Here is a 24363-nt window from a genome sequence, read left to right as displayed (position 1 = left end):
ATGGGATGTAAACTATTTGTTTTTTTTTTAAGTATGTTTTGGGCTGTTAGGTGAGAGAAAATGTTACATACAGATTCTATTTAACCGCGATTCCACGATGATACGTTATTGTGTATTCGCTCGGCTGTGGTACGACGAACAGTGCGGTGTTTGTAAGTATAGACGCGTTCGAGAGAATGCCGGCAAAGTTTGTTTACTTCGTTTTGAAGATAAAACGACAATTTCGTATAAACGAATTGCACCAGGTGATAGATTTGTGCGGTTGTAGCTTGCATGACATTATATTGCAAACCATGTAAAAACGATATTTGGAAGTAAAACATACACTATACCTGTGGAAAGACTTTATTTTAACAAAGTCTTTTGTCTTTGTCTTTTTTGTTATTACTAGTTAATTTGGCCCGGTTACAGGGTTATGCAAGATAATTTCTGGGGTATATAATAACCTGCAGGCAACGGATTTCTTAAAATACAACGCAAATTCCATGTGGTTTTTAATTCCAAGTGATGCATTAATCCCGAACTCATGTAATCCTGAAATTTTATAGAACTTATTCTGGTGCTGGAACTGATTCCATTCCCGTATAGGTATTATAATTAGTCATGAACCTGATCGTGGAACTGATCCTAACCCCTTACTGATCCTTTTACTGATCCTGATCCATTCCGGTCGGGAAGTTGATCCCATTCCCATACCGGATCTGAAAAATATCTTGACCCTTAGGGTAAACGTACCTATAGTAGTGTAGTAACAATAGTGGTAGTATGGCTCTAAAATGTGATAATAAGATTATTAAGAACAATTAACTTATTTATTTCATTGTTTAATGTTCTCTGTTCTTTTAAAAAAGGCTATAAAAGTTAAATTGGGCCATTCCATTGCAGTGATAGAAACACAACATATTTTGTGAAATGTGTCAGCATTCTTCCAAAATCCTTAGGATTTCAAAACTCATATTTTTGCTAACGTTTTAAATGACCACATAACAATGCAATTATTATTTTTTTAACACAACTTTCGTGAAATGTTATTGATTTACTAATATTTATTGCCTTTTGACCATATTTTCGCATTTTTATTTGTTTTTTTACCATAGTGCCATTATAGGTACAAAAAACAGCCATGTTGCTATAGTGGTCATAATTATAAAATTAGTAAAAACTGAACATTTTAGATTTTTTCCGCGATATTGTTAACATTTCGTATTGTTTACACTAAAATAAGCACCGGAAATGAGTTTCCTGAAAGTAATTTACCAAAAAAGTCAAAAATTCGTATATTCAACTGAGTGAATAACCGACTTCGAATCAATCTTACTCTTACTGGTTTTTAAAGACTACAGTTATAAAGTTTTTTAGTTAATATTTCAATCACTAATCACACTTAATACATTTTTACGATCAAATTATGTAAGAAAACAATATTATGGATGTGATTGTTACTATTCATTTGAAAACAGCTTCAAACTAAGTTCCGTGTGTATTATACACAGTTTTTAGGTATCTTTGTTTACCAACACGTTAGTAACACAATACTACGACTATAGGAACCATACCACCATTATAGGTACAACGAAGCAGTCACAAAAATATACCTTTTTTCGTAAATTTGTTGTGTTTGATGGTTAAAATGCTTGTGATTGCGAAGATAAAACATATTCCCATTGCTTTCTGTTAAAATATTCATAAATTTACCTTCCTGACACTTTAAATTTATTACAGTACATTTGTACCCTTACATTGATATTTTTACCTATATATACATTGTACTTAAATTGTATATATATATCGGTATAACAGCTCCAAAAACCGTACCGGCCTTGGAATTGATCCCAAACCCACACCAGAACCTACACTGAACCCATAACGGTCCTGGAACTGATCCTGACTCCATGCAGATCTTGCAACATATACATTTCGGTACTGGAACAGAACCCCCTAGTGATCCTTGAAATGATTAAAATTCCATGTCTGTCATGGAACAGATCCTGATTCCTAGCCCAGATACTGCTTCCTTATATATTTCGGGACCTGAATAGTACCTGAATCTGATTCACTAATCGAACCACCCAGTCCAATTTTCCTATTTTTATCTCTTGTTGCATCGAGGGGTCCCGCGGTACTACCGTCAACTCGGACATTTTAATAACATGCCCGTCCCATGGACCGTCCCATGGACCGTCGCCCTAATCAAGGATTAACTATCCGGCTAAGTGGTACTAAGTATCGAAAACCTGTATAGACCGGCATGTCATGTTACTCCTAAAAGAAGGTTATTTGTTTCAGTTACTTTTTCGTATAAATGTTGTCACAACGTTTTCATACATCCGGATCCAGTTCTTTTTGGACCACTGATTGGAACATTTTACTTACATGTAGTAGAAGACATTCTTTAGCTTTGCTTAAACCAAAAATTAGGCTCATGCATAGAAAAGACCACGGAAAAAGTTCAATTATTCAATTCTGACTGTAATTTGTATCATTGTTCTCCATACGTTTCAAAATACCAAAAACTAAGTCAGCGTTGCGTTTTCTATAGTCGATGTGGTTGCCATTGTATGGATGTAAACTAAGCAAAAAACATCCAAATGATTTAATTATTTCGTTTATTAAACCAAATTAATCAATGGCTGGTATTATTGAATCCGTTCGTAGCGGCGGCTTACGTCTCGACACTCATTTTCTTAACGTACTAGATGGTTGCTACAGTTATTCAACGCGGCGTAGTAGGAGCGGGCACAAAAAATGTGTTGCCATCCATAGAATTTCATGTGAGCGCCGTACGTTCCCGCTACGAACGGATTCAATAATACCAGCCAATATAATCCAAACATTTGTGTGGAAATCCAAATTTCGATAACCCTTTGCACGTATCCTAAAATTATTAAATAACCCCGAAATTAACTTAATTACCCTTGTAATCGGACCAAATTAGCTAGTTATAATAAAAAGAGTATTATTGTTATAGAATACTTACAATGATCGTCATTTTCGATGTATGTAATTTTTTATATTTTTTTTTATATAATTGATTAACTTAACATTGCACCTCAAGACTAGCCCCATATCGGATTTTTGCGAAAGAGAATAAGACAAGTTTGTCTAACCAATCAATATATTTTGTGGAAAAATTTAGAATTATCTTCGAACAAAAGTCTTGATAATATGTATGTGGAGTTGACTTAGTACATTTTTTACATAAGCCATCGAGACTATTCCACACATTTGCTCACAAGTAATAAAATTGATAAAATACTAGCTAAATCATAGGACTTATATGCAATTATAAAACAATTAAATAAATAGAATAATCTTATCTCGTTGACATTGAAAAACTTCTAGCCACATTTACATGGTTCACTTAGTTCTTCATCAAATCATTTGTATGTAGGGGAAGGTAGGTAAAGACGGACATCGTATCGGAGGAAAATGTTAAAAATCTAGGAACATATAAATGCAATGACCATGAAAATGTGCATACATTATCCTAAACCCATGTTTTGTCAGAAAATGTGTTGAAACTTTAAAGTTTCTATCGATTTTTTTTCATGAATACTTAGTAAATAATCGAACTTTTTTAATTTTTTCGTGTAGTTTTGAAATGTTTGGGTAAGACGGACACTTGATATGGAAAAGATGGACACCATGAAGGGTAAGATGGGGTTGGAAATTGAAGTGGTCTACAGTATTTTAACACATCTCATTGCTTTTCACGTCCTGGTACGTACATAAAAAAAATTCTAGGTCAATTGCAACGAAGGTTTGTTCAATATGTTTTATTGCTTTCATTCTCGTCCTTTCGCCAGTTTTTTCATTAATGATCACGACAACTCATTCATGTAATACAACTTTCGAAAATATAAGCAATGCAAGTTAAAGAGCTTAAGATTCGCAGTAATCAAACTGGATCCACAAGGGTGCGCTTGATTGAAAATTTGTTTTGTTTGTGAATTTAATCAATTTTGCATATAATATGCCAGAAATGTTCTCAAATGTGTTGTTTTACTTTCAGTTTGAATGCTGTATTGTTAAATTATTCGACAATTACCTTTTTCATGCATTTATGAGAAGTGCCCATCTTACCCGTAGTGTCCATCTTTACCTATTTTCCCCTATATCTTCAGGTTACATTGAACAGAATAACCTGAATATTATTGCGAAATTTGAATTGACGTTTATTTATTCTTGATTAAGTATCTGGACGCCGTATCCTACATACATCACTTAAAACTAATGGACCTATAGCTAATCGTTCGTATGATCTAGAGCAGCGATGTCAAACTCATTTGATTTGATTTAAAAGAATGTTTGTGGGAGATTATTTTCATTTGTCGATAGGCCTCTGATTTCTTTTTAAAATATGCCAGCTGACAAGATTTAGTACGCAAAAATAATGGCAATAACTGGGGACGACTGAGTAGGTTGGTTTATTTATTGCAGAATAGTCAATTTTATGTTGATATTTATGTGATTTTAATTATCAGTATGTTTTTGCTGGTATTGATTGTAAACAGCAGTTGCTTAACATTCCCTATTACGGCGACCAAATACAGATCTATTAGCGCACCTGTAGTCTCTCTAGTTGCCGACCTTTCCCAAATAATAAATAATAATAAAAATAATAAATAAATAAAACAATATGCCAAAAAAAGTGCGAAAGCTTACGTTTTTCATTCCTGTTGATTGAGTAATTTTCTTAATTCTTTCTTATTTTCTTTTTTTTCTTTTCAGGACAACCAAATAATTTCGCGATCCGGTATACATCAAAGACGTCTACTGCAGCATCGTTCGTCCGATGCTAGAATATGCGAGCGTGCTCTAGAGCCCTACAACTATTAATACTATTGATCGGAAGCTATTCAGCGCAAAATTACTCGCTATGCTCTACGCTTTCTTCCCTGCGCCACCGTTCCAATCTTCCAGGGTATGCTGCACAGTGCCGTCTTCTAGGCCTTGAACCTCTTGCCGTAAGGAGATATAATGTACAGTGCCTTTTCATCGATGGCCTTCTCAACGGTGTCTTCGACTCATCGTCTCTGTTGTACCGCATCAACATTTTTGGGCTGGTGCCTAGGACTAGAAATACTCTGCGGAGCTTCAATCCAGTGCTGGTCGGTCACACCCTATGATTCGTTTGTCTGCGGAGTTCAATGCTAGCTTTGAAGCATTTGACTTTGGGATATCTTCAGCGCAGTTCAACGATAGATTCCGACTACTGCCATGCCACTTTTGTAATAATTGCTTTTGTAGTGTAACGCCTTTATTTAATTTGTAAATTTTGTAAACGGTTTCTTTTTTTAAATCTTCAATTAAGCCACTGTGCCTGTTGAATTAAATTAAAGATAATAACATCGAAGGGCAAATCGATTACACTTGAAAAGACATAAAAAGTTTTGAACATCAAAAGCAAAGGATCCCTGGCACAATACAAACAAAAACAATACAAATTGTCTGTTTCTAAAATTTTTATTCGGGACTTACTTATTGACAGAAAGCAACAATTTAGATGTATATATGTGACCTTGAATAACATCACAATACTTGAAAAACAAACATGCACTGTGCAATTAGTTTTCTTTTATGTAATGTTTCCATATACGAACAGTATTTCTTCATTGCCATACATTCATTCATTCATGCTGCCGTTTTATCGCGATGCGTGTGAATTTTTATTGAATAGTTTCTAACCTGTCAATTCCACTTACTTGTGCAGGGAACCAGGCTACTGACGCATACTTAATAATTGGACGTACAAAAAATCAATACAAAGATTTCAAGCACAGTGGATCGTGAAACATTCTACTTTTCCTTAGAACAATACCTAGCGTCCTGTTAGCTTTGGCTATTACCAGTCAACATGTTTGTCCAAATAAACTTTATTTTCAAGAAAGACGCCTAAACCATTTACTGTTTCAGATTGTGGTAGACGCTTAGAGGTCAGAAATGGAATAAACAAACGTTATTAGGGCACTAGAACAAGTAAATAAAATCAGTGTAGATTGTATCAACTTGCATTGCTTTTAATACTAAGTTTGTTGCTGTATATTTAGAAATTGAAGATCTGTTTTATACACTGGAAAAATCCAGGATTCCTTTCAGAGCGCTTCAGGCGCTTCAGAATGAAGCGTTTTGTAAACATTAAGTGGTAATTCCAAAACTTCAATCCAGGAAGTTTTTACTTGCTTTGGGATGTTATCGACACATCTGGATAAAATTGGTTTTAATTAAGCAGCTGATGAGCTAACTTTGATCTTTGATAGTCAGAATCGAAATATCCACAGAATCTGAAGGAACAAGACATAATACTTCATCAACATTTTGGCTTACCACGGGTAAAACATTACTGCTCTGCGCGAATAAGGCTAGCAAAAGCAATGCCTATCTTGTATTCCTCCGCTAACGTTTAATCGTCAAATGTCTTACAGGAGGAGATTGCGTCTCATTTTCTGGTCAATAAAGCTCCAAAACCTTTTGGGGCAGGATCGAATCGCAATCTAGATTTAGGGAAATATAATTAGCTATGAGAAAGATGTATGATGAAGCTACGCGGTGCAAGCTAACACAAGAGTTATAACCGGAACGATTTAGTATACCGTGGACACATATGCCAATAGGTGGATGGTAGGAGTCTACCGAAACAAGGAGGAGGTATAAGATCTGTCAAAATTGTTGTCAATCAAATTAGATACGAAATCGAGGTGCAATTGATCATTGGTAATTCCACTGATTTGATTTAAATCATAATAAATAGTTTATTGGCACAATAAATTAACGACTATTTACATATGAACATAGACACAAACATCACAAGCATTCGACCGGAAAATAGCATTTTTCCGGAACACGCAGAAAGTAGGCAAGTTGAGCATATATTGGTGTCCCTTTGGATGAGGTGGTCTGGTGCACTGATCATTGAACTGATCACTGACATCTCCGTCATCCGAATAGTTTCTGTGTGTGTGCGTGTGCTTTAGCGGCGTCGCACAAATCCGGCATTCTTGAAGATCTTCACGATGCGATCACGCGGAATCTTGTCGGCTTCACGCTCAAAGACGGGCATCTCCTTATCTCCGAACCACGACTGCTTAGCTAGTGCGTCGGCAATATGCGGGTTCTTGTAGAAGTTGTTGCGGAACTGATCCGGATATTGCGCCTCGTGCAGGGCATTTTCTACCACCGCTGGATGAGCGAGGGAAGCCTGTAGCCAAGAAAAAAAAAAGAATGTGTTAAGCCTTTGTAAAGAAAGCGGGCCAAAACTGGCGAAGCAAAAAGCCCTTATTGATATGCAAGCTCCCGGTTGGTACGCTTCGGACATGTGATGTAACGGCGAACCGGCATGTACTTACCTCTCGCACGGGAGCCGGTTGGTGCAGCGCGAGCGGGATTGGTTGGTTCAGGAAGACTTGGGCCGAGGCGCACGCAAGCACGGCAGTCAGGGCGATGATGATGCGGTTCATGTTGGAAATTAGGTGCTAAAGGAAAAGGGAGGGTAAAGCAGAGAGTAAAGAAAGAACATTAAACGAAACGCTCAAAACCTGCTACCCAACGAGACCGGCTGAGATTAGTTTCACTTTCGTCGAAATTTATAGACCATCTCCGAGTGCGTGGTGCGTATACGAGGTCGGACTTATCGTGATCCGTCTCGAACCAGTGACGTAATTCCCCACCCGGTGCTATCAACCGATTGCAGCTGGGCGCTGCAATGCATAGGGATTTGAAAACGCAACTGCATGCCAAACCGACGCGCTCAGTCCGGGCGTAAAAATTGCAGTTTGAAGAAAAACTTCATTTTATGTAACATGCAGCATTTAACCTCTGTTAGACTGTCCGCGCACGATGCAACGAACCGTGTTGCGCAATCTACACCCAACCCAACCAGTCGTTGTCAATCGGTTGACAACAAGCTGGACCTGGAAGTGAGGAAAGCACACACCAGGTCCATGTATCGCTGCTAAACCCAACCGAAAACCGTCTAGACGCACTGAAGCAGCAGGAATATTCTTGGTTTGGTTGGGATCAGCTTCCTTGTAGCACTCTCTGCGACACACAGCTTATTGTAATTACAACCGTGTTCGAGGCCATCCAGTAAACTGGATGGAATGCCAACTCAATTGCACTACTGCTCTAGTTCACTCTCAGGATGGTATCTAGTTCAAATTCGCCACTTGGCACACATTGCATAGGAAAAAAGTTAAAAGAATCATGTGCATTGAAGCGTATCGTAAATAACTTCACTTTGAACGAAAATGTTCATGTTTTAATAATAATTGTGTGCCTCAAAAACACGCTTGCGGCAAGGCAGCCATCGTTAAAGAATTTCGCATTTTTAATCACTTGTAAGCCATTCTCGTTCAGGTTCTTCACTTGACGCACCGTTGAAGTCTTTCGTTCTGTGTCACTGATCATGGGCGATGTAGCATTGTTTGTTTGTTTTTTTTTATACCTATTTTAAACACACTTGAACACTCTTCCGCAAATGGTACGCGCTGTTTACACTTTGCACTTACCAGGGTTTGCTTTGCTGTAGCACAAAAGACAGACGTTGTGTCGAATGAATGTAACTGGAAGCTCACACTAAACTGTCGACTAGAAAACGGGTCGGGTTCTTATATATGTATGGCTCAGTTCGCTGGCGTCCACACTGGGCCGCTGAGGAGGTAAGCAGTCATTCCTCTCGCCGTTACTCGCGACCGTCATGCTATCGCTATCGTAGCGAGCAACCACTGCACGAGGCAAAGGAGAAGGCTACCGCACGACCACCGGCTGTAGGCGGCGTGAGCAAGAGCGTCGAGCCGATAGTGTTTGAGGAACCGATAGGAGAACCATTCGATGCATGGTGCGGTGGTGGCTGGTTACTTTTTGTGTACTGTATTCGCTAACGACGGCTCCTGCGATCCACCGATTGGAAGGGATATGGACCGCATGTAGGCACGTGACTCTCGCGATCCCGATCAGTGACCGATCGTGGAGACACGAGGACAGGCACGTAGTTGAGAGCGCGGTGTGGGTATCGGTCATGTTCGCAAACAGCGGCGTAAACTTCCTTTTTGCACTCAAGGAACAATCGATAAAAATTTGTCTTGTCTGCGATCGTGTGCTTGCCTCCCGGGTCGCGGAAAGGGTCACCTTTTCGGGGATGGAGATTGTATGCCTGGTTTTTTGCTTTTTTCTTGAACAATGTGGCCGTTGTAGGCAGGGCCGAACGTTGTGAGCTCCTTCCCAACTCTAATAGCTACAATACCGGAAGCGTCTGGCAAGCAGCAGGTTGTTTACCGACAGCGCCACAATTTGAAGATCAAGGTTACGGTACGGTTTGCAAGAAAGTATAATCGCACGAAGCGTTGCCGGAGCGTCGACACTGTTTCGGTGAGTCGTTTATGCTGAGGTTGGTCGCAGTCGGCGCGCCGAACGTGACTCTAATTATTATGTTGCTACAGACAGATGGCTGTCATGGCTGTGTGGGCAAGCAGATGTTACTGTATTTGCGCATTTTGTATTGCCTAAGGGTGCGTAAGCGGACTGCGACACGATTGAGAGTGGGTTCAATTAAAGCACAACAAGTCACACGAAGCGAGTTTGCGTCATTTATCAATACAAGAATGTGCACCTCCTACTGATATTGTTAACGATTAAGTAATCAAGGCAATGTTTGTTCATTTCATGCAGAGCACGTGTATAGCAAAAATATGTTTTTATCTTTAAGCCACTTGATAGTAACAACAATAATTGTTATTTGCTTATGGCTTTATTGCACGTATTGCTTGGTCAAAATAGAAATTACAAACAATAATCTTCATTGTTTGACCCAAACAAGAGGTTGTATTTTTCTACTCTACATTGTTCAAAAGTTGAGAAAAAATAGAGCAGGGTTTAAAGGTAGCGTTGTTTATCCTTAAGTGTTTGTTTTTTAACAAAAGCATATTTACTTTAACATATGTTTATTTAACAAAATCGTATTGTTATAATGTTAAACAGCTATCCAAATGCAATCTAACTAAGTCATTCTTAGCAAAACATTTTTTCTCCGTTTATCGAGCATCGAATATGACCTGTGCGATGCTAAATTACTTTGATCCAATGTTTGAAGTGCATCGAGATCGTTGACCCAAACGGCGAATCGAAAACAAGAGCAAACGAGTGTACCTAACCTGTGGTCGCAACCGCAACCGATCGGCAACTTTATCCAAGGGCACCCTGTTTGTTGGCGTACTTTAGGCGCTCGGTTGAAGAACAGTATTTATGGCTGTACCGTACGGAAGCCGGCACCTCCAGTTCCGTTCGCTCGACCGAATTGTCACCCTTACAGGGCTTCGGAAGCCTTCGGGCAATTCCGCCGCAACTAATCAGGGTCGGTCGACCAACTTGCAGCCCAGCATCATCGGCCCAGCAGCAGCTTCCACCAGCAAAACCGTCGATCGGCAACAGGAGAATCGAAAGTGAACCTCTTGAATCATGCTACCAACACTTCTACTTCGCCATCGTGAGAGAAGCCCACACGGCTCAGGCGTAGTTAGCGTACACTAAAGATCATTACCGAGGTCAGACGAATTGGCTGAGCTGAGGTCGCAGCACTCGTGCTCGATCGTGATCTCGAACGTGCACGCGTTCGCGGTGGTTCGGTTTGCCAACCCACTGTCGAGAATGGTGAGTGATCTCGCGGGGAGGAGGATATTGTTATATATTTTTACCCTTGCCTTTGCTCGCTCCACTCTTATCAAGTGAGCTCCGCTGGTAGCAGGTTACTTCCTTGTCGGTTCCTTTCACTTTTTGCTTCTGATGTTTTACATGTCGATTACCCCAGTGGTTTATTTTTATGGTGGGAGCAGTTGACGAACCGAGGGAAGTCCACACGAAGTGCCGTTCGGTTTACACGAAATTTACCGTTAACAACATCATTATAAACTTTTCGTCACGTGCGTTTGGACGTGAAAATGTGCGTGAAGATATTAGTGAAGATCATTGGGCTAATGTTCTGATTAATGTGTGTGAATGATGTAGCCATATTAAATAAAACATATTTTTAATTTTTAATATTTTTGCTAATCTACTAAGATTGCGAATTTCACAATTTGCATAAGTATCATTTCATCATCTCGATGCAACTTCTTTTTTTTATTATGTGCCGAACGTCTGTATATGTTGTGATTATCGCTCCAATGAATGCAGTTGCTTTTTAGTATTGCATGCCATAAGTGATGCGCGACAGTATGAGTATGTGATACCTCTATTAGGAAATGTCATAGCCTCGCTCTACTTAGTTCAATGTTTAAACCTTGCATAGTTCTACATTATTTCCCTTTCCACGATTAGATAACCTTTCTCACTAGCTCACATACTTGAAATGAAACCGCTAAAGCTGAAAATGTATGTAAAACACAGATTACCTAACAAGCTTTTCGGTTAATTAGTTGCAATTCATAATATTGCATGGATCTGATTTCAATGTAAAGGGTAATCATTCTGGACTGTTCCTCCTGAATAGAAAAAACGTTACATCGAGTTTCCATGTTTATTTATTACCGCAACATGTTCGGACGAATTTGCAAACTAGAAACAAATAAAAAATCCTTTCCCGTTTTATAAGTCATTTTTGTATGGGCAGATCCTGCGCAGTTTTGAAAGTAAACAGAACGAAGTGTTGCTTTTGAACACATGTAGCAGCAACATTTGCATAGATCCGAGTCTTGCAAATAAAATTGATAAAACGATATACTTCACTCTAATGATGTAATTATAAAAAAATTATTAATACTGAAATAAAACAATTATTATTTTGAGTTTTTTTTATTAATTAAGTTACTTTTCAAATAAAATTTTAAAATTGTGGCCGATTTCTTGACTTTTCATCCACCGTGCTACAGTTCTTCATGTGATTTCAAGGCGTTGGAAGCGAGTGCGTAACAACGGTTTTACCATCGGACATCATTTTTAATCGACTTGCGACGATGGTGTACAGTAAAGTGCAGAAAAATGGTACACTTTTGAAATTTTACGTTTAATTATTTATTCATATATGAAATGTTTACCTTGTACATTTGGTTTACTCTGGTTTTAGTTTTGTATTTTTGTAAGAGTCATCTTGAAAATTACTTCTACGAATGTGAACTTGTTTGAAACGCTAAGATCGGATGCCTACTATCCGACTTAGCCAGTGAACAAAAAAACCAAAACACTAAAGATCGTTTTGTAAAATATCGATGGGTAATAAAAATTTAGTTCCATATTGTATGTCTTCTTTTAAGCTGGTTTCATTTTTATGGTTAGATTATTACGTTTGTCTCGATTCTAGTGCGTACCGTTGTTTATAGATCCATGGATTCATCTAGATTTTGTAAAACGGCTACGATCAGCAAAAATTGACTTTTTCTGTGCGTAGAACTTTTTTTTAAACTATATTAATGATTTACTTTAAATTACTTATTAAATAGTTTTTCAGTTATCACCCTACATTTCGTACAAATGAATCCCATTTATTATTGACAACGGTTCTCTGACTAATTCATATTTAGGTAACTGCTTATTAACGAATTACTTTTTAATTCTACTTAAGTGTTAATTGACTTAACAGTTAAGTAAATGAAAGATGATGCTTATAAAAAATAAACGAAGAATGTTGGACTTTTCCAGCCTTGTAAAATTACAACTTTTGTGTTAGGATGTTTTTAGATAATGGCTGGTATTATTGAATCCGTTCGTAACGGCGGCGTACGTCCCGACACTCATTTTCCTAACGTACTAGATGGTTGCTACAGTTATTCACCGCGGCGTTGTAGGACAGGGCTCAAGAAATGTGTTGCCATCTCTAGAATTTCATGTGAGCGCCGTACGTTCCCGCGACGAACGGATTCAATAATACCAGCCAATATCCATTACAGGTTATCTTGTAAAATGTTCAGTACATTCCATCAACGAAAAACTAAAAGTTACAGTTTTAAGATTAACACAGTTTTAGCAATACGGCAAAGCCGTCCCTCCTAAATTGAAAAAAACACTGTGCCGTTTTCTTGAAACGAATATTTCGCAAAAATCGGTACTGTAAAAGTTCCCGGCTAACAGTAGACATTTGAAAATATTTTTTAGCAGTATTATCTCTGCATAAATGTTGACTAATACTTACTACTATTTGTTTCATATGTAAAGTAGTAACTCATTTTTGAACAAACAACACTTCATGGCAATCGAAAGATTTAAATCCTTTTGTGCAGAAACTACACTTTGCCATCAAGTTACATTTTCATTTTAATTTTTAGATTCTAATTATTTTAATCGCCAATGAGTTCCTCAAAATTAGTTCGTTTTGTAGTGATTTTAAAATAAGATATTAAGTTATGCACCTTTTGAACAATTTTTGTTATTAAATTGTTGATGAAAGTGGTGGTGGTGGACCAAAATTAATTTCAATTCATCCTTTAAGTTATTAAGTTATGCACCTTTTGAACAATTTTTGTTATTAAATTCTTGATGAAAGTGGTGGTGGCGCACCAAAATTAATTTCAATTCATCCTTTACTCCTCTAATGCATGTAATATATTTCCTAAATGAAGCCATTCCATTCGTTACGTTTATTCTTCCTACGTTATTCTGGGTTGTGGCCGGTCGCAAGGTACAGTCGTTGCAACTCGCACGACTTACCAACATGTTCGTCAGATGTTCAAGACATACATAGGACTGACATGCTATGGGCAATCAACAAGTAACTGATGATGAACTGAACTGAACTAACAATGGTTGTTGCGCCAAAGCAGAAGAAGTCTAACTTTTAATTACATTTAGGGACTTTAAGTCGTGTTTTTAACTTAACAACAAACCAGAAGCTAATATATTTTGTAATATTCAATTCGGATATGATAGTTGACCTTTATCGTACACATAACTATGCTAATTAGTTTTGATCAATATCCCGTGTAATTCATATTAATCCGCGTTATCCAATCATTGAAACAGAGTAACGTTCGAGCTGAAGGTCAATGTCAAGATGCTTTCGTTGTCATACAGGCGAGCGTAACGCCAAGCTTTCACTTTCGGGTGCCTCCCGTGGACTGGAAACCTGTTGATGAGCATCCACCCGAGCAGGAGTGCTTGCGCGATTTAACTAACCGGAAGAGGAATCATGAATCTTGCAGTGTCCTTGCTTCCTTTCACTTTGTACGGTCCAGATCAGTGCATCTTCTATGCAGTCTGCACTGCTTCATGCAACACATTCCACACCCTTAAACAATCCTCCCAAACACCTACCGCCTGGAAATGCCCGGTCGACCTTCGGCAGAAGAATCCCGAAAGGTTACTTGCTCGTCAGGCTTAGAGTCATCCGGTGACCGTGTTTTCCCCCAGCGTAGGTTCGCTCAAGAAGCTTACCACGCTCAGCAAGTCGCGTGACTGGGACAGCCATGGAAGAAGAGGTCGACAAGGAGGCGCCGTGCGTTTCCTGGGCGGTAGTAGAAGATATTTTATATAGAGCACTGTCGTGGCCGGTGGAAAAAGTAACCGATTGCTCTTTGCGATTGCAGATGCTGTTGTGGCGTGGCAAGAAGGCCCTGATCCCGTGCCGATGCGCTTCCAAAATGGGACAGGTGAACTTTAAATCCATCGTGCATCCTTGAAATGTGGAACAAACGGACACCCCGATGAATGATTAATAGTAATAGTAATAATAATAATAAAAAAATAATGATAACTCGCTTTTTCACCACGGTAGACTCAAGTTTGAGTTCCGGAGGAAAGGATTAGCACAAAGCACAAATTTTAAACGAACAATAGAATTTTACTATTATCGATCTTTATTAAAGTACAGGCTTTAACGGTAACGCATGCAGATGCATAGGTTACGAAATAATCGAGATTTTGAGTCATCGTTCCTTCGAAATCACTTCCATCACATGCCATTTATTTGCGCCATTCTTCGCTAAAAGGCGTTGTTCGCGTTGTTCGTAACGAGCACGTGCAGCGATGCAGACGCGCGTGGCTCTGGAAGGGCCATGCTTCCGAAAAGGTCTAGGACGTCGATTGCGCTGCCAGCTTGAATTTGTTACGTTTTGCTCTGGTTTATTTTTTCTGCTCTTTCATCCCGTGCATTGTGGATCCCGGAGTGGATTGCATTTAACCGAGCGTATGTAACAATCGGTCACCACCAAACTGGTCTGTCGTGACATTTCGTCTGCATCTTCGGAAGTATTCATTTGACCTGTTTCGTGTGCTCGTGCGTTTTCATAGGCGTGAAAAGATCGTCTGCAGTGTAATGCGAGGAATGTTCTGGAGCAAGTCCAATGTCTTGGGATAATATCAAATTCAATTAATTGAACTGTGAATGTTCAAAGGAACGCAATCAACGTTGAATAAACCTAAATATTTTCGTGTGATTTTTTTTTATTGGCGATTTATATTGTGCAATCAATCACTGTTGATTATTCTTAGAAAAATTAAAACTCAAAAAGACATTAAATTAAAACTGCAGCAATATATTGAAAATGTTTTGAAAATGCTGCACACTATTGTGTTATTATCAATTCTTGCTTTTGTTTATTGTTTATATGTGCTGCTATGCAACATTGCGTGAATTGATACCTACCGGATTCAATGTACAAAAAAAACTTGTGATATTTTAATTTTCAGTTTAATGGAGTATAAATTTAGAAACCTTATAGCTACGCTTTTGGGAAGAAAAGTATGAATTACAGTAAGACGAAGTACCATACACGATTTTAAAACTTACCAAAAATATACTGTAAATGCTTACAAATTAAGATTACTTCAGAAGATTCAGAAGATAGCAGAAACAGTATTCATTTTCTATAAAAATAGTGATTTATTAAAACATACAGAACAAACGATAAATATAACAAAAGCGGCAAGTTGCCTACAAAATGCCGTCTGTTGCTTGCTGTGCGTAAATGGTATTGTCTCGTGCGGTTCCTGAACCAAACGCAATTTCGCTAACCTACTGATCTCGATCATCGGCGAATGCTGGTGGCTTAGCATTAACGTACACCGGCGGTTGCTGTCCTCGATCGGCACGTTCGGTCGGGGTCACTTCGCTTACATCCCGCTTGTGCTCATACGGCGGAGGTGCAATAGTGGTCGCGTACCCTTGCTCACGCACCTCGACCTCCTGCTCGGTTTCCACTGGACGTGACACGACAATGCGCCGAATGTTGACGGTGCGTGACGTTTCCTTTGCATCGCGGGGAGCAGGCGTGGCGGACAGGACACGGCTACGCACGTACGCATCGATCAGCGTACCGGAGGTGTCTCCTTTCGGTCCAAAGCCAACCTCCGCAATCGAATCCCGCTCGGACAGCAGCTTGATGAACTGTTCCTGGTTGGCATGAATCTGTTCCTGCGTCAGTCCCTGCCCAACAACGACCGATTGCGAGGTAATGCCCGATGTAACACTTTGCGATTCATACGCCGTCCGTGCCGAAGATGTGCTCTGAGAAGTGGAGTCACCCGTTTCGCTGAATCGTGCCGACACAACTGTGCGTGGCGTGGTAGGAGAGATGATCGTCACGGAGCGCTGTGGCGTACTGCCGCTGGACGTTGAGCTGGAGCTGGAACCGACCGTCGACGGTACGTTGGTGGTGCTCGGTGGGAAGGTAGTCGTTGGGAAGGATCCACGGAAAGATGGTCCGAAGTCGAACGCACCCGAAGCGGTCGATGGATCAAACGCAACGATGTCACTTGCCGGTGTGGTGCGTGTGGCATAGCTCACCTCAATCGAAGACGATCCACCCAGTCTTGTCTGAGTTTGTTCCTCCGTGCCGCGGTACTTTTCGTGATGGTAGACAAGCGGGGTAGTGGCTGAAGTTGTGGCCGCGGTAACCGTAACATCTCCGTCATCAGAATCCGTGGAAGAGTAATCGGAGTAGTTAGTTCCGGCACCGCTTCGCGCATCGATCACGATCGAGTCGTCGTACTCATCGTCATAGCTTGGGTAGGAATCGGGCGTGGCGCTAGTCGGTGGTGTCGGCGTCGTAGTGGCCACGGGTGGCTGTGATGGTGTGGTCGGCGACGGTGTCTGACCGGTGGGTGGAAGATACTCAGGCGCTTTTCCATTACGATCGCAGTCGTCGTTAGTGGTGGCGGGCGTGACGGGATAGAGCGGAGTAGACGATGGAACGTGGAAAACGGTGGCCGGATGTGCTGTGGTGGGATGCGTCGCCAAGAGAGCTGGTGAATGCTGATCTACGTAAGCTACATGGTGCAGCAGATGGCCAGCATTAGCCGGATGGTACACGAATGGATGGGGCGCCAGGTGGGTGGCGTATGGGTTGATAAAAGCCGGCTGCTGGTGACCATGGTAGATGGCATGGCCTTGCGTGAAGTAAGGCCTATCGCTTGGTGCGTTGGGTTGCTGAGGTTCGATAAACTCAGCGTCCGAAGCCTTGCTAGTAGATGCTGCCGTCTTTTTAGATTGGGCGGCGGCCGCCTCAATGCGGTCGTACGTGCCCTTCAGCGGCGGCCGTTCCGTGTAAACCGTGGTGGTCTGCGTAACGACCTGGGGTCTTGCGACGGTACGCGTTCCATAGCCTTCTTCCGCGATATGAACTTCCGGCGCAGGGGCCGGAGCACTGTACACGGGGCGCTTCTCCACAAACGTGGTGGTGGTTTTGGTAGTCTTTGTCTGTGTTTCCGTTTGCGAGATCGGTTGCTCCAGCTCCACCAGTGCCGATCCGACAGGACGAATGATGACGCGCTCCTCGATATCGTAGAACTGGTTCTGGATTGCTGGACGGCGCACCTTAAACTTACGGGACCGTACCACTGGGATTTGCTTCTCCTGGGGCGGGATGTACGTTGGACCGGTGGTGACGGTTTTGGTGTATGTTGGCGTCACCGGCACTGGGACCGGCACGTGAACGGGCACGTGCACTGGGACGGGTGTCGGCACGGGCACCGCGACATGATGGTGATGGGGAACCGGTGTCACGGGTACGGGAACGGGTACGGCAGCTGGCGTGTGATGGTACTGGGTAGTCGAAACCGATACCGATGGGACGGACTGGACGGTGTGGGTAGTGGGAACGCTGGCACCCTGCACACCGTACACAAAGGATTTCGGTTCGTAGACACGCACCGTAGGGCTACCATACGTCGTGTGGTACTGTACGGCCGGGGTGTAACTGGCCTTGCCGAACACGGGCTGGGGCTGTAGGTTGTAGGAGTAGTAGGTGGGGGCTGGGGCTGGCGTCACCGAAACTGCTGCCGAGCGTGCGTCAACCAGGGTGGCGGGAAGTGCGGCCGACTGTTGCACAGCGGACGTATATCGTACCGGGCCGGCCAGTAGTCCAACGTGCTGCTGCGGGTTCACATACGTCACCCCGGCTGGACTGTGCAGCGGAACTGTCACGTAGCCCGCCGCGCACAGCTCCAGCAGCGCCAAACACGGCACGAGCACCTGTAAGAGCATTCTGGGAAGAAATTGGGCGTACAATGGTGAATGATATCCGTTAAAATGTTATGAAATTGAAAGTGCGTCGAGCCAGTGACCCGATTGCGTAAATCTAGAGGCGTCACGATTGGCGCATAAGAAATTGGCGTTCGATCAAACAATAGTCCCATACGCGAGGGATGTTAATGTGGCACGTAGCCACGTGGTGCCCCACGACTCACGAATGCACGTTTCGATTAACACAAGCTGTAATCCTCAGAATGGAATTTATTTATGAGCAAGTGGGCAAGAGTGAGGTTCAGCTGAAGTGTATTGGTATTTACTTCTTTCGAGTTTTTTTTGGTTGCTCACTGAACTAGTTATACCTCCTAAAATGTCAAACAACAAGGTCTGGAAATGGCCTATACAATCTGTGTGAGTCAGTTATTACAGGAAATTCCTTCTTTTTTTATGTCAATCAAAGAAGCTGGTTCGTACTTCCCAGTTAATTGGCAAGATTATTTAAATGAATACAGTAAGGCTAATTTCTTGTCACATATTCAATGGTTGGAAAACAAAAACAAAATCGTTTGTTTCGTCAAACACAATATGACATTTAAATTGGGTGGCTGGGGTATGATTAGATCATTAGCTTTTGGGGCAGTGGCATTTAGGGAAGATTAACAACCCCCAAAAAGCATCCTGAACTGGTTTTCAGCACAAACGATAGAAACAACTTCAAACTTCTAGCCACTTTACCGTGATCTTTACACTTTGTTACTGTTTAGTTCTAACAGGTTTAAAGCATCTGGCACTTGAAAACGATGCTTCGTGATGATGGAATATTTTCTGTATATTTGAACGTTCAAATTTGAATAGTTCATAGTTTTGGAAAAATGCTAACAATGATGTAAAAAACTGACTAACTTAAGAAAACCATTGGACGCTAATCAAAAGATTTTTGTTTTAATTTTTAAGTATACTAATCAATCATTGTTTGACATAAAACTTCAAATACTTTCTATAAAACACAGTGCATTCTTCTATGTATCTTTAAAACATGCAGGTAAAATTAAACACAAAAAACTTCACAATTTGCAAACTATTTTTTATTAAAAATTAAAACATATTTTTTAAACCCATTGTAAGAACAACATTTTTGTTTGGAATATTCTTGATGCATTTTACACAACTGCACAGACAATTTTCTTTTGACTCACTTAATCACTATCCGCTCCAAAAGATCCGGTACAACTTAACTTATATTAACTTGCTACAAGTTTTCTTGCACAACAACACCACTGAGCTGCGACAAATTGTCCACCAAATCCAGCCAAACACCCGAGTGTGTCTCACTGCACGCGCTGCACTGAACCGTACTGACTAACTCGATCGAGTGATCTGCTTTTATAGACTTCCTTCCTTATGCCAAGAGCTTTCGCGCGACCATCGATCCTTTCCGAGCTTTTTCGGATGGCGCGGTGGCAAGGGAAGACGCTCTCAGCAGTGGCTGCCCTCAGACCGGACTTGTAAGGAGGCACAGCACGGTGCAACTTGTCGTCGGCTGGCGGCTGCGACTAGGGCGGTCTCTGTATGCGTGAGCGATGCTTATTTTCACGCTCTGCATCAGCAGCATTGTACTTGGACTTGCACTTGGGACACGACGCATCGGGTTGTCATAAACAATCTCGTAATCACTCGTAGAGCCATTGCAGTTACGCGCAATTTTTTCGTTCCTTACCAGTTCGTTTGGATCACAATGTTATATACTATTGCAAGGAATCGCAACGGGAAGAAGGATCTAGCATTTGTTCCTCCATCGGAGGCGTTTGACACTGGATAGCACCGTCTTTTTGCCATGCTGCTGAGATGATAGATACCTCCAGCCGGTTAGGGATATTTCAAGGTCGTTCACTTGTTGTACGGTGCTCCAGTGCTCCAATCAGCGGGTTGTTTGAACTTCAAGCTATTATCACATCCCTGCTTCCTGTTCCTGCTCTGGTACTTTGGTAGGTTGATCCTCTTTTGCTCTAAATAATAATGCCCAAGACATGACCGCTAAAAATAAAATACTTCAACTACAAAATCGATCTGTGACACGCTCAAAACATGTTAATATTTAAGTTAAATATTGATGGAATTCAATTGTGTTGTAATTTATATCATCTTATAGCTTTTGTAGAAAACAAAATTAATGGACCGCATGGAAGATAGAACTTTCCTTTTTTCTTTGTGTTAGCATTTAAACATAAAATATTCAGCAGCCAAAGGCGGAAATATCATTTTTAAAATGTACTTAAACACTTCAATATACTTTGATTTTTACAATTCATGTAAACCTTGGAACCTATTCCAAGTACTGTCAAATTTGAAAAATGGCGTCATTTGAGGATCGTGAAACATAGAATGAGACTGTTGAAACTGTTTGTAAGTTGACATTGCCAAGATGTTATACATTGGTCGGTCACCACCAGCACAATGAAATAAATGAAACCCATATCTCAAGATGCTATAAATAAAAATTCAACATAAAATTGCTAAGTTTAAATTGGTTTTACTTGAATAATGGTTAAATATTCAAAAAGTACACTCATTGAAAATGTATGTGTTTAATATATTTGGTTTTACATATACATAAGAATCATGCCCGTCGTAGGTTCAAACCTCGTATGAACCGTCCTTCTGTAGCAAGGACTGAATATTCGGCTGCATGATATCTAAATAAGTCTTGAAAGCTAGTAAATGCCGGAAAGGCATGTTACATTATTTGCATGTGGTCGTTCACGCAGAACCACAGTATGACATTTAAAAGTTTGGGAACTTTGTGGAATTTGAATGTTAGAAAACACATTCGGTTACAATCAACCTGTTTTTGCTCCTCCGAGTTGCCTGGTGTGCGTTAATCTTTAAGTCTCGCCTACAGCTGTGTGAAGAGAAGAAGTTAAAGCAACGGCATGCCGGTTATTGGTGTTTGTTCATGGAGCGCACTTGGACAGCCAAAGTAAGAAAAATAAAAAAAAAGTAAAATAATAAAAGTATCTTATTTATTTTTTTCTACGTTTGGAAGATATTCGATGATGCCTTGTCAATTTTAGAACTAGGATAGCAGTGTTGTCTTTTATTGTACGGTCATTACAAATGAACTTATCCATAACGAATGCTTTAGGTACGCAGTGATGGTTTCACTAAACATTTTGTTTAATGTACTTCATTAAACTTTAATCGCGAAAGCTTCAATGATGCGTTGGCAATATATGAATGTTTCATGCTCAACACATTTTGTGAATGAAGTCAACGACTCGTTATGGCATACAAACAAAAACAGAAACGCTGTAAAACTAACACAAAGTCAAACAGCCCGCAGCTGGCAGCTGGATTTGTTCTATGCTTTATTTCTAGTAACACGGTTAGCAGTACAGTTTAGCGTAACAAATTCTCGACCATGTCCTCGAGCGTGTAAGGATGAATTCCAGCATTTAACCTTTCCACCGGTACGCCTTGGCGGTCGGTAAGAAAGATGGTAAAGTTGCTGTTGATAAATCCTCCGCAGTTGCCTGGTTTTTCGCCTTCAGATACTTGTACAGTCCGGGGCTTTCGAACCGTTCACCTGTTGATTTGGAGCAAAACGAAAAGTAAAGCTAAAAAGTATCGTACACAATTCAGGATTGAAGAAGATAGAATGAGAGATGTGTAAATGGAAGCTGAAAAAGTTTGCATAAGGAAAGTGATTAAATTCTTAACGTATTCTAAACCCTTACAGCGACAGAGTTCTGTATGGTGCCGTCTGAATCAGATGCATGACCAAATGTAACGCTCAATTTATATGTATCAAATACATCGCTGCCTATATGGAAGAGAGCAAAACAAAAAAATACACCCCATCTTGAGTGTGCCCACTGCGAAGGCAAGACAAGAGACAGCTCGATGTTGTGTCGAGAAATAAAACGAACAAAAAAATGAAAAAGTCACAAACATACAAAGTCCAAATAAAACCTATCGGCTGCGGCCGAGGAGATGCCGAACTTGATAGATAACAGTGAGAAAAAATGTGCCCGAAGGTCAGCAATTAATCATCTGGCACTTGCGCGATGGGCATGGCGACACCCGGCGCCCTTAAATGAAGCTATGTGACCCAGATCAATTAAGATGAAACTCGCGTGCGACGATAATCGTCGAACGCCCAGCGGTTCAAAGCTTGATGATAGTATGGCGACAGCAAAATCGCATCTATCCGCACATAAGGATGCGTGAAACGAGCGCTGTGAGAAAATCTCTCCACCCCAAGAACACTGCCCACCAAACGGTGGAGGGGCTTCATCGTCCAACCACCGGTGCATGCGTACGGTATGCTCTTCCTTATTTGATATCTATCGCTGCTACCCTCTCGCGGATGCCAAGTACGGATCGGATGCTAGTTCTTACCTCAATCTCGGTGAAAATCTCACCGATCATACCGCTGCTATCGGTGCTGCTCTCGAAGCGCTGTACGATTTCGTCCGGCGATTCTTTGGAGCCGAATTGGAAGCATGGGAAGAAGAGGACGTTCAAATCTGCGATGCCGTATTGCGACGGTGGAACATGGAGGATGGGGGTGGTCGATACGAAGCACGATTTTGGATGGAGGTAAAAATAAAAAAAGATGTTTGAAAATGCTACTACAGTCCAGGCAGTAACGCCCTACGAAAGATGCTGACATTGGCCTGAAAGTACAAAACCATGCCGGCACACTGGGCGAGGTGGTCATTTAGTACCTTTTCGGGTGTCGTTGTGATACTTTCGCAACAGAGGCGTGAGAAGACTCAACACCTTCTCGAAGGTGGCATCCTTGGTAGAGAAGTTCACGATCAGGCACACCGATCCCTGGTAGCGGTCGAGCGAAACCTCATTACCGTTCAGATCGGTGACGGTAAATTCAAAAATTGATTTTGCTTTTTCCGGTGGTGACTGCATGGCTTGCAGTGAATTGATCTGCGATAGAAATGCACACTAATGAAGATCGTAAGCTGGTTTATTCACTGTTTAATAACTACGATAATTCAAACTCCATTCCACGCCACGTGCTAATTGACCTCACAGAAAGGTAAAATTATATTAAATACTGTACCCCGACGACAAAACACAACACTGTGAGCAACCGTTTCACTAGCGACCCGGTTAAGGAGGTTAAAGGTTGTTGTCACACGACACGATGGAACCGGTGCGTAAGTTGTCCAAAAACATCACTGCCGATTTGAACTTCCGCATCAGTGTTCCGCGTAACCTCGCGCCACCCAATGCATGCAAAAACGCTTTATTCAAATGCTTACCTGTGTTTAACTGTTTTTGAAGAATTTTTAACCCAACCAAAACCACTCTTACCAACTAATCTACTCGTGCTAACAATTCGCGCTGTACTGGAAATGGTTCGGGACACACTGGTGGATTAAATAGAATCGGTACGACCGCGTCTGTCGATGTGTTGTTCTATACCACGTTCTGTTTTAGTTAAATGAATAATGTAAATTGGCTTTTCCTGGTTGTATTGATAGACGTGCCTTACCATTTCTTTCTACCCTTTGGGGACCATACCCGCACACATAGACATGTCAAACTACGGAACAAAGTGTTTATTTTTTTGTGAATTTTGAAAACACTGGTATGTTAGATGAAAGAAGCAGCTGAAAAGAATACACAGTAATACACAGAAGCAGCCCATGCATGAAGCACGTGTCGTTAAGAGAAGTGTAACACAAATGCAAATGCTCGTACCACAACTACAACGAACGATTACAAATTACAATCGTTTGGTTCGTTTGACCCTATACTGTTAACATCTCTACGCTTCCAGCAGCTTATCGATGTCCTTAACGATACTCTTAGGCGACGTGGTCGGTGCGTAGCGGTCCACCGGCTGTCCGTCCTTGTTTACCAGGAACTTGGAGAAATTCCATTTAATTGAATCACCCAGAATTCCACCCTGCTTGTGCTTCAAATATTTGTACAACGGATCCGCATCGTCT

General features: G+C 41.1%; 3 protein-coding genes across 3 annotated transcripts; all 3 read right to left on the bottom strand.

Moving 5' to 3' along the window:
• Window positions 1-6711: 6711 nt before the first annotated feature.
• On the bottom strand, window positions 6712-8621 carry LOC120897571. Its single transcript, XM_040302554.1, has 3 exons — window positions 8508-8621; window positions 7347-7472; window positions 6712-7198 (listed from the first exon to the last, which is right to left on the bottom strand). Exons 2-3 carry the CDS (start codon window positions 7455-7457, stop codon window positions 6971-6973), a joined length of 339 nt encoding a protein of 112 aa, XP_040158488.1. The 5' UTR covers window positions 7458-7472; window positions 8508-8621; the 3' UTR covers window positions 6712-6970.
• A 7157-nt stretch (window positions 8622-15778) lies between these two features.
• Window positions 15779-20470, bottom strand: LOC120897356 (mucin-5AC-like). The gene is made up of 2 exons (XM_040302192.1): window positions 19585-20470; window positions 15779-18404 (listed from the first exon to the last, which is right to left on the bottom strand). The coding sequence occupies exon 2, from the start codon at window positions 18401-18403 to the stop codon at window positions 15935-15937; it is 2469 nt and encodes an 822-aa protein (XP_040158126.1). The 5' UTR covers window position 18404; window positions 19585-20470; the 3' UTR covers window positions 15779-15934.
• A 1233-nt stretch (window positions 20471-21703) lies between these two features.
• Window positions 21704-23798, bottom strand: LOC120895388 (glutathione peroxidase-like). The gene is given in 6 exon segments (XM_040298700.1): window positions 21704-21927; window positions 21930-21956; window positions 21959-21971; window positions 22787-22914; window positions 23116-23350; window positions 23671-23798. Coding segments are annotated over 5 exon segments (510 nt in total). The 5' UTR covers window positions 23315-23350; window positions 23671-23798; the 3' UTR covers window positions 21704-21784.
• Between the last annotated feature and the right edge of the window lie 565 nt (window positions 23799-24363).

The sequence above is a fragment of the Anopheles arabiensis genome, chromosome 2 (genome assembly GCF_016920715.1).
Source record: "Anopheles arabiensis isolate DONGOLA chromosome 2, AaraD3, whole genome shotgun sequence".
NCBI classification, from domain to species: domain Eukaryota; kingdom Metazoa; phylum Arthropoda; class Insecta; order Diptera; family Culicidae; genus Anopheles; species Anopheles arabiensis.
The sequence above is the reverse complement of the archived record's forward strand: the minus strand, read 5'-3'. Positions and strand labels throughout refer to the sequence as shown.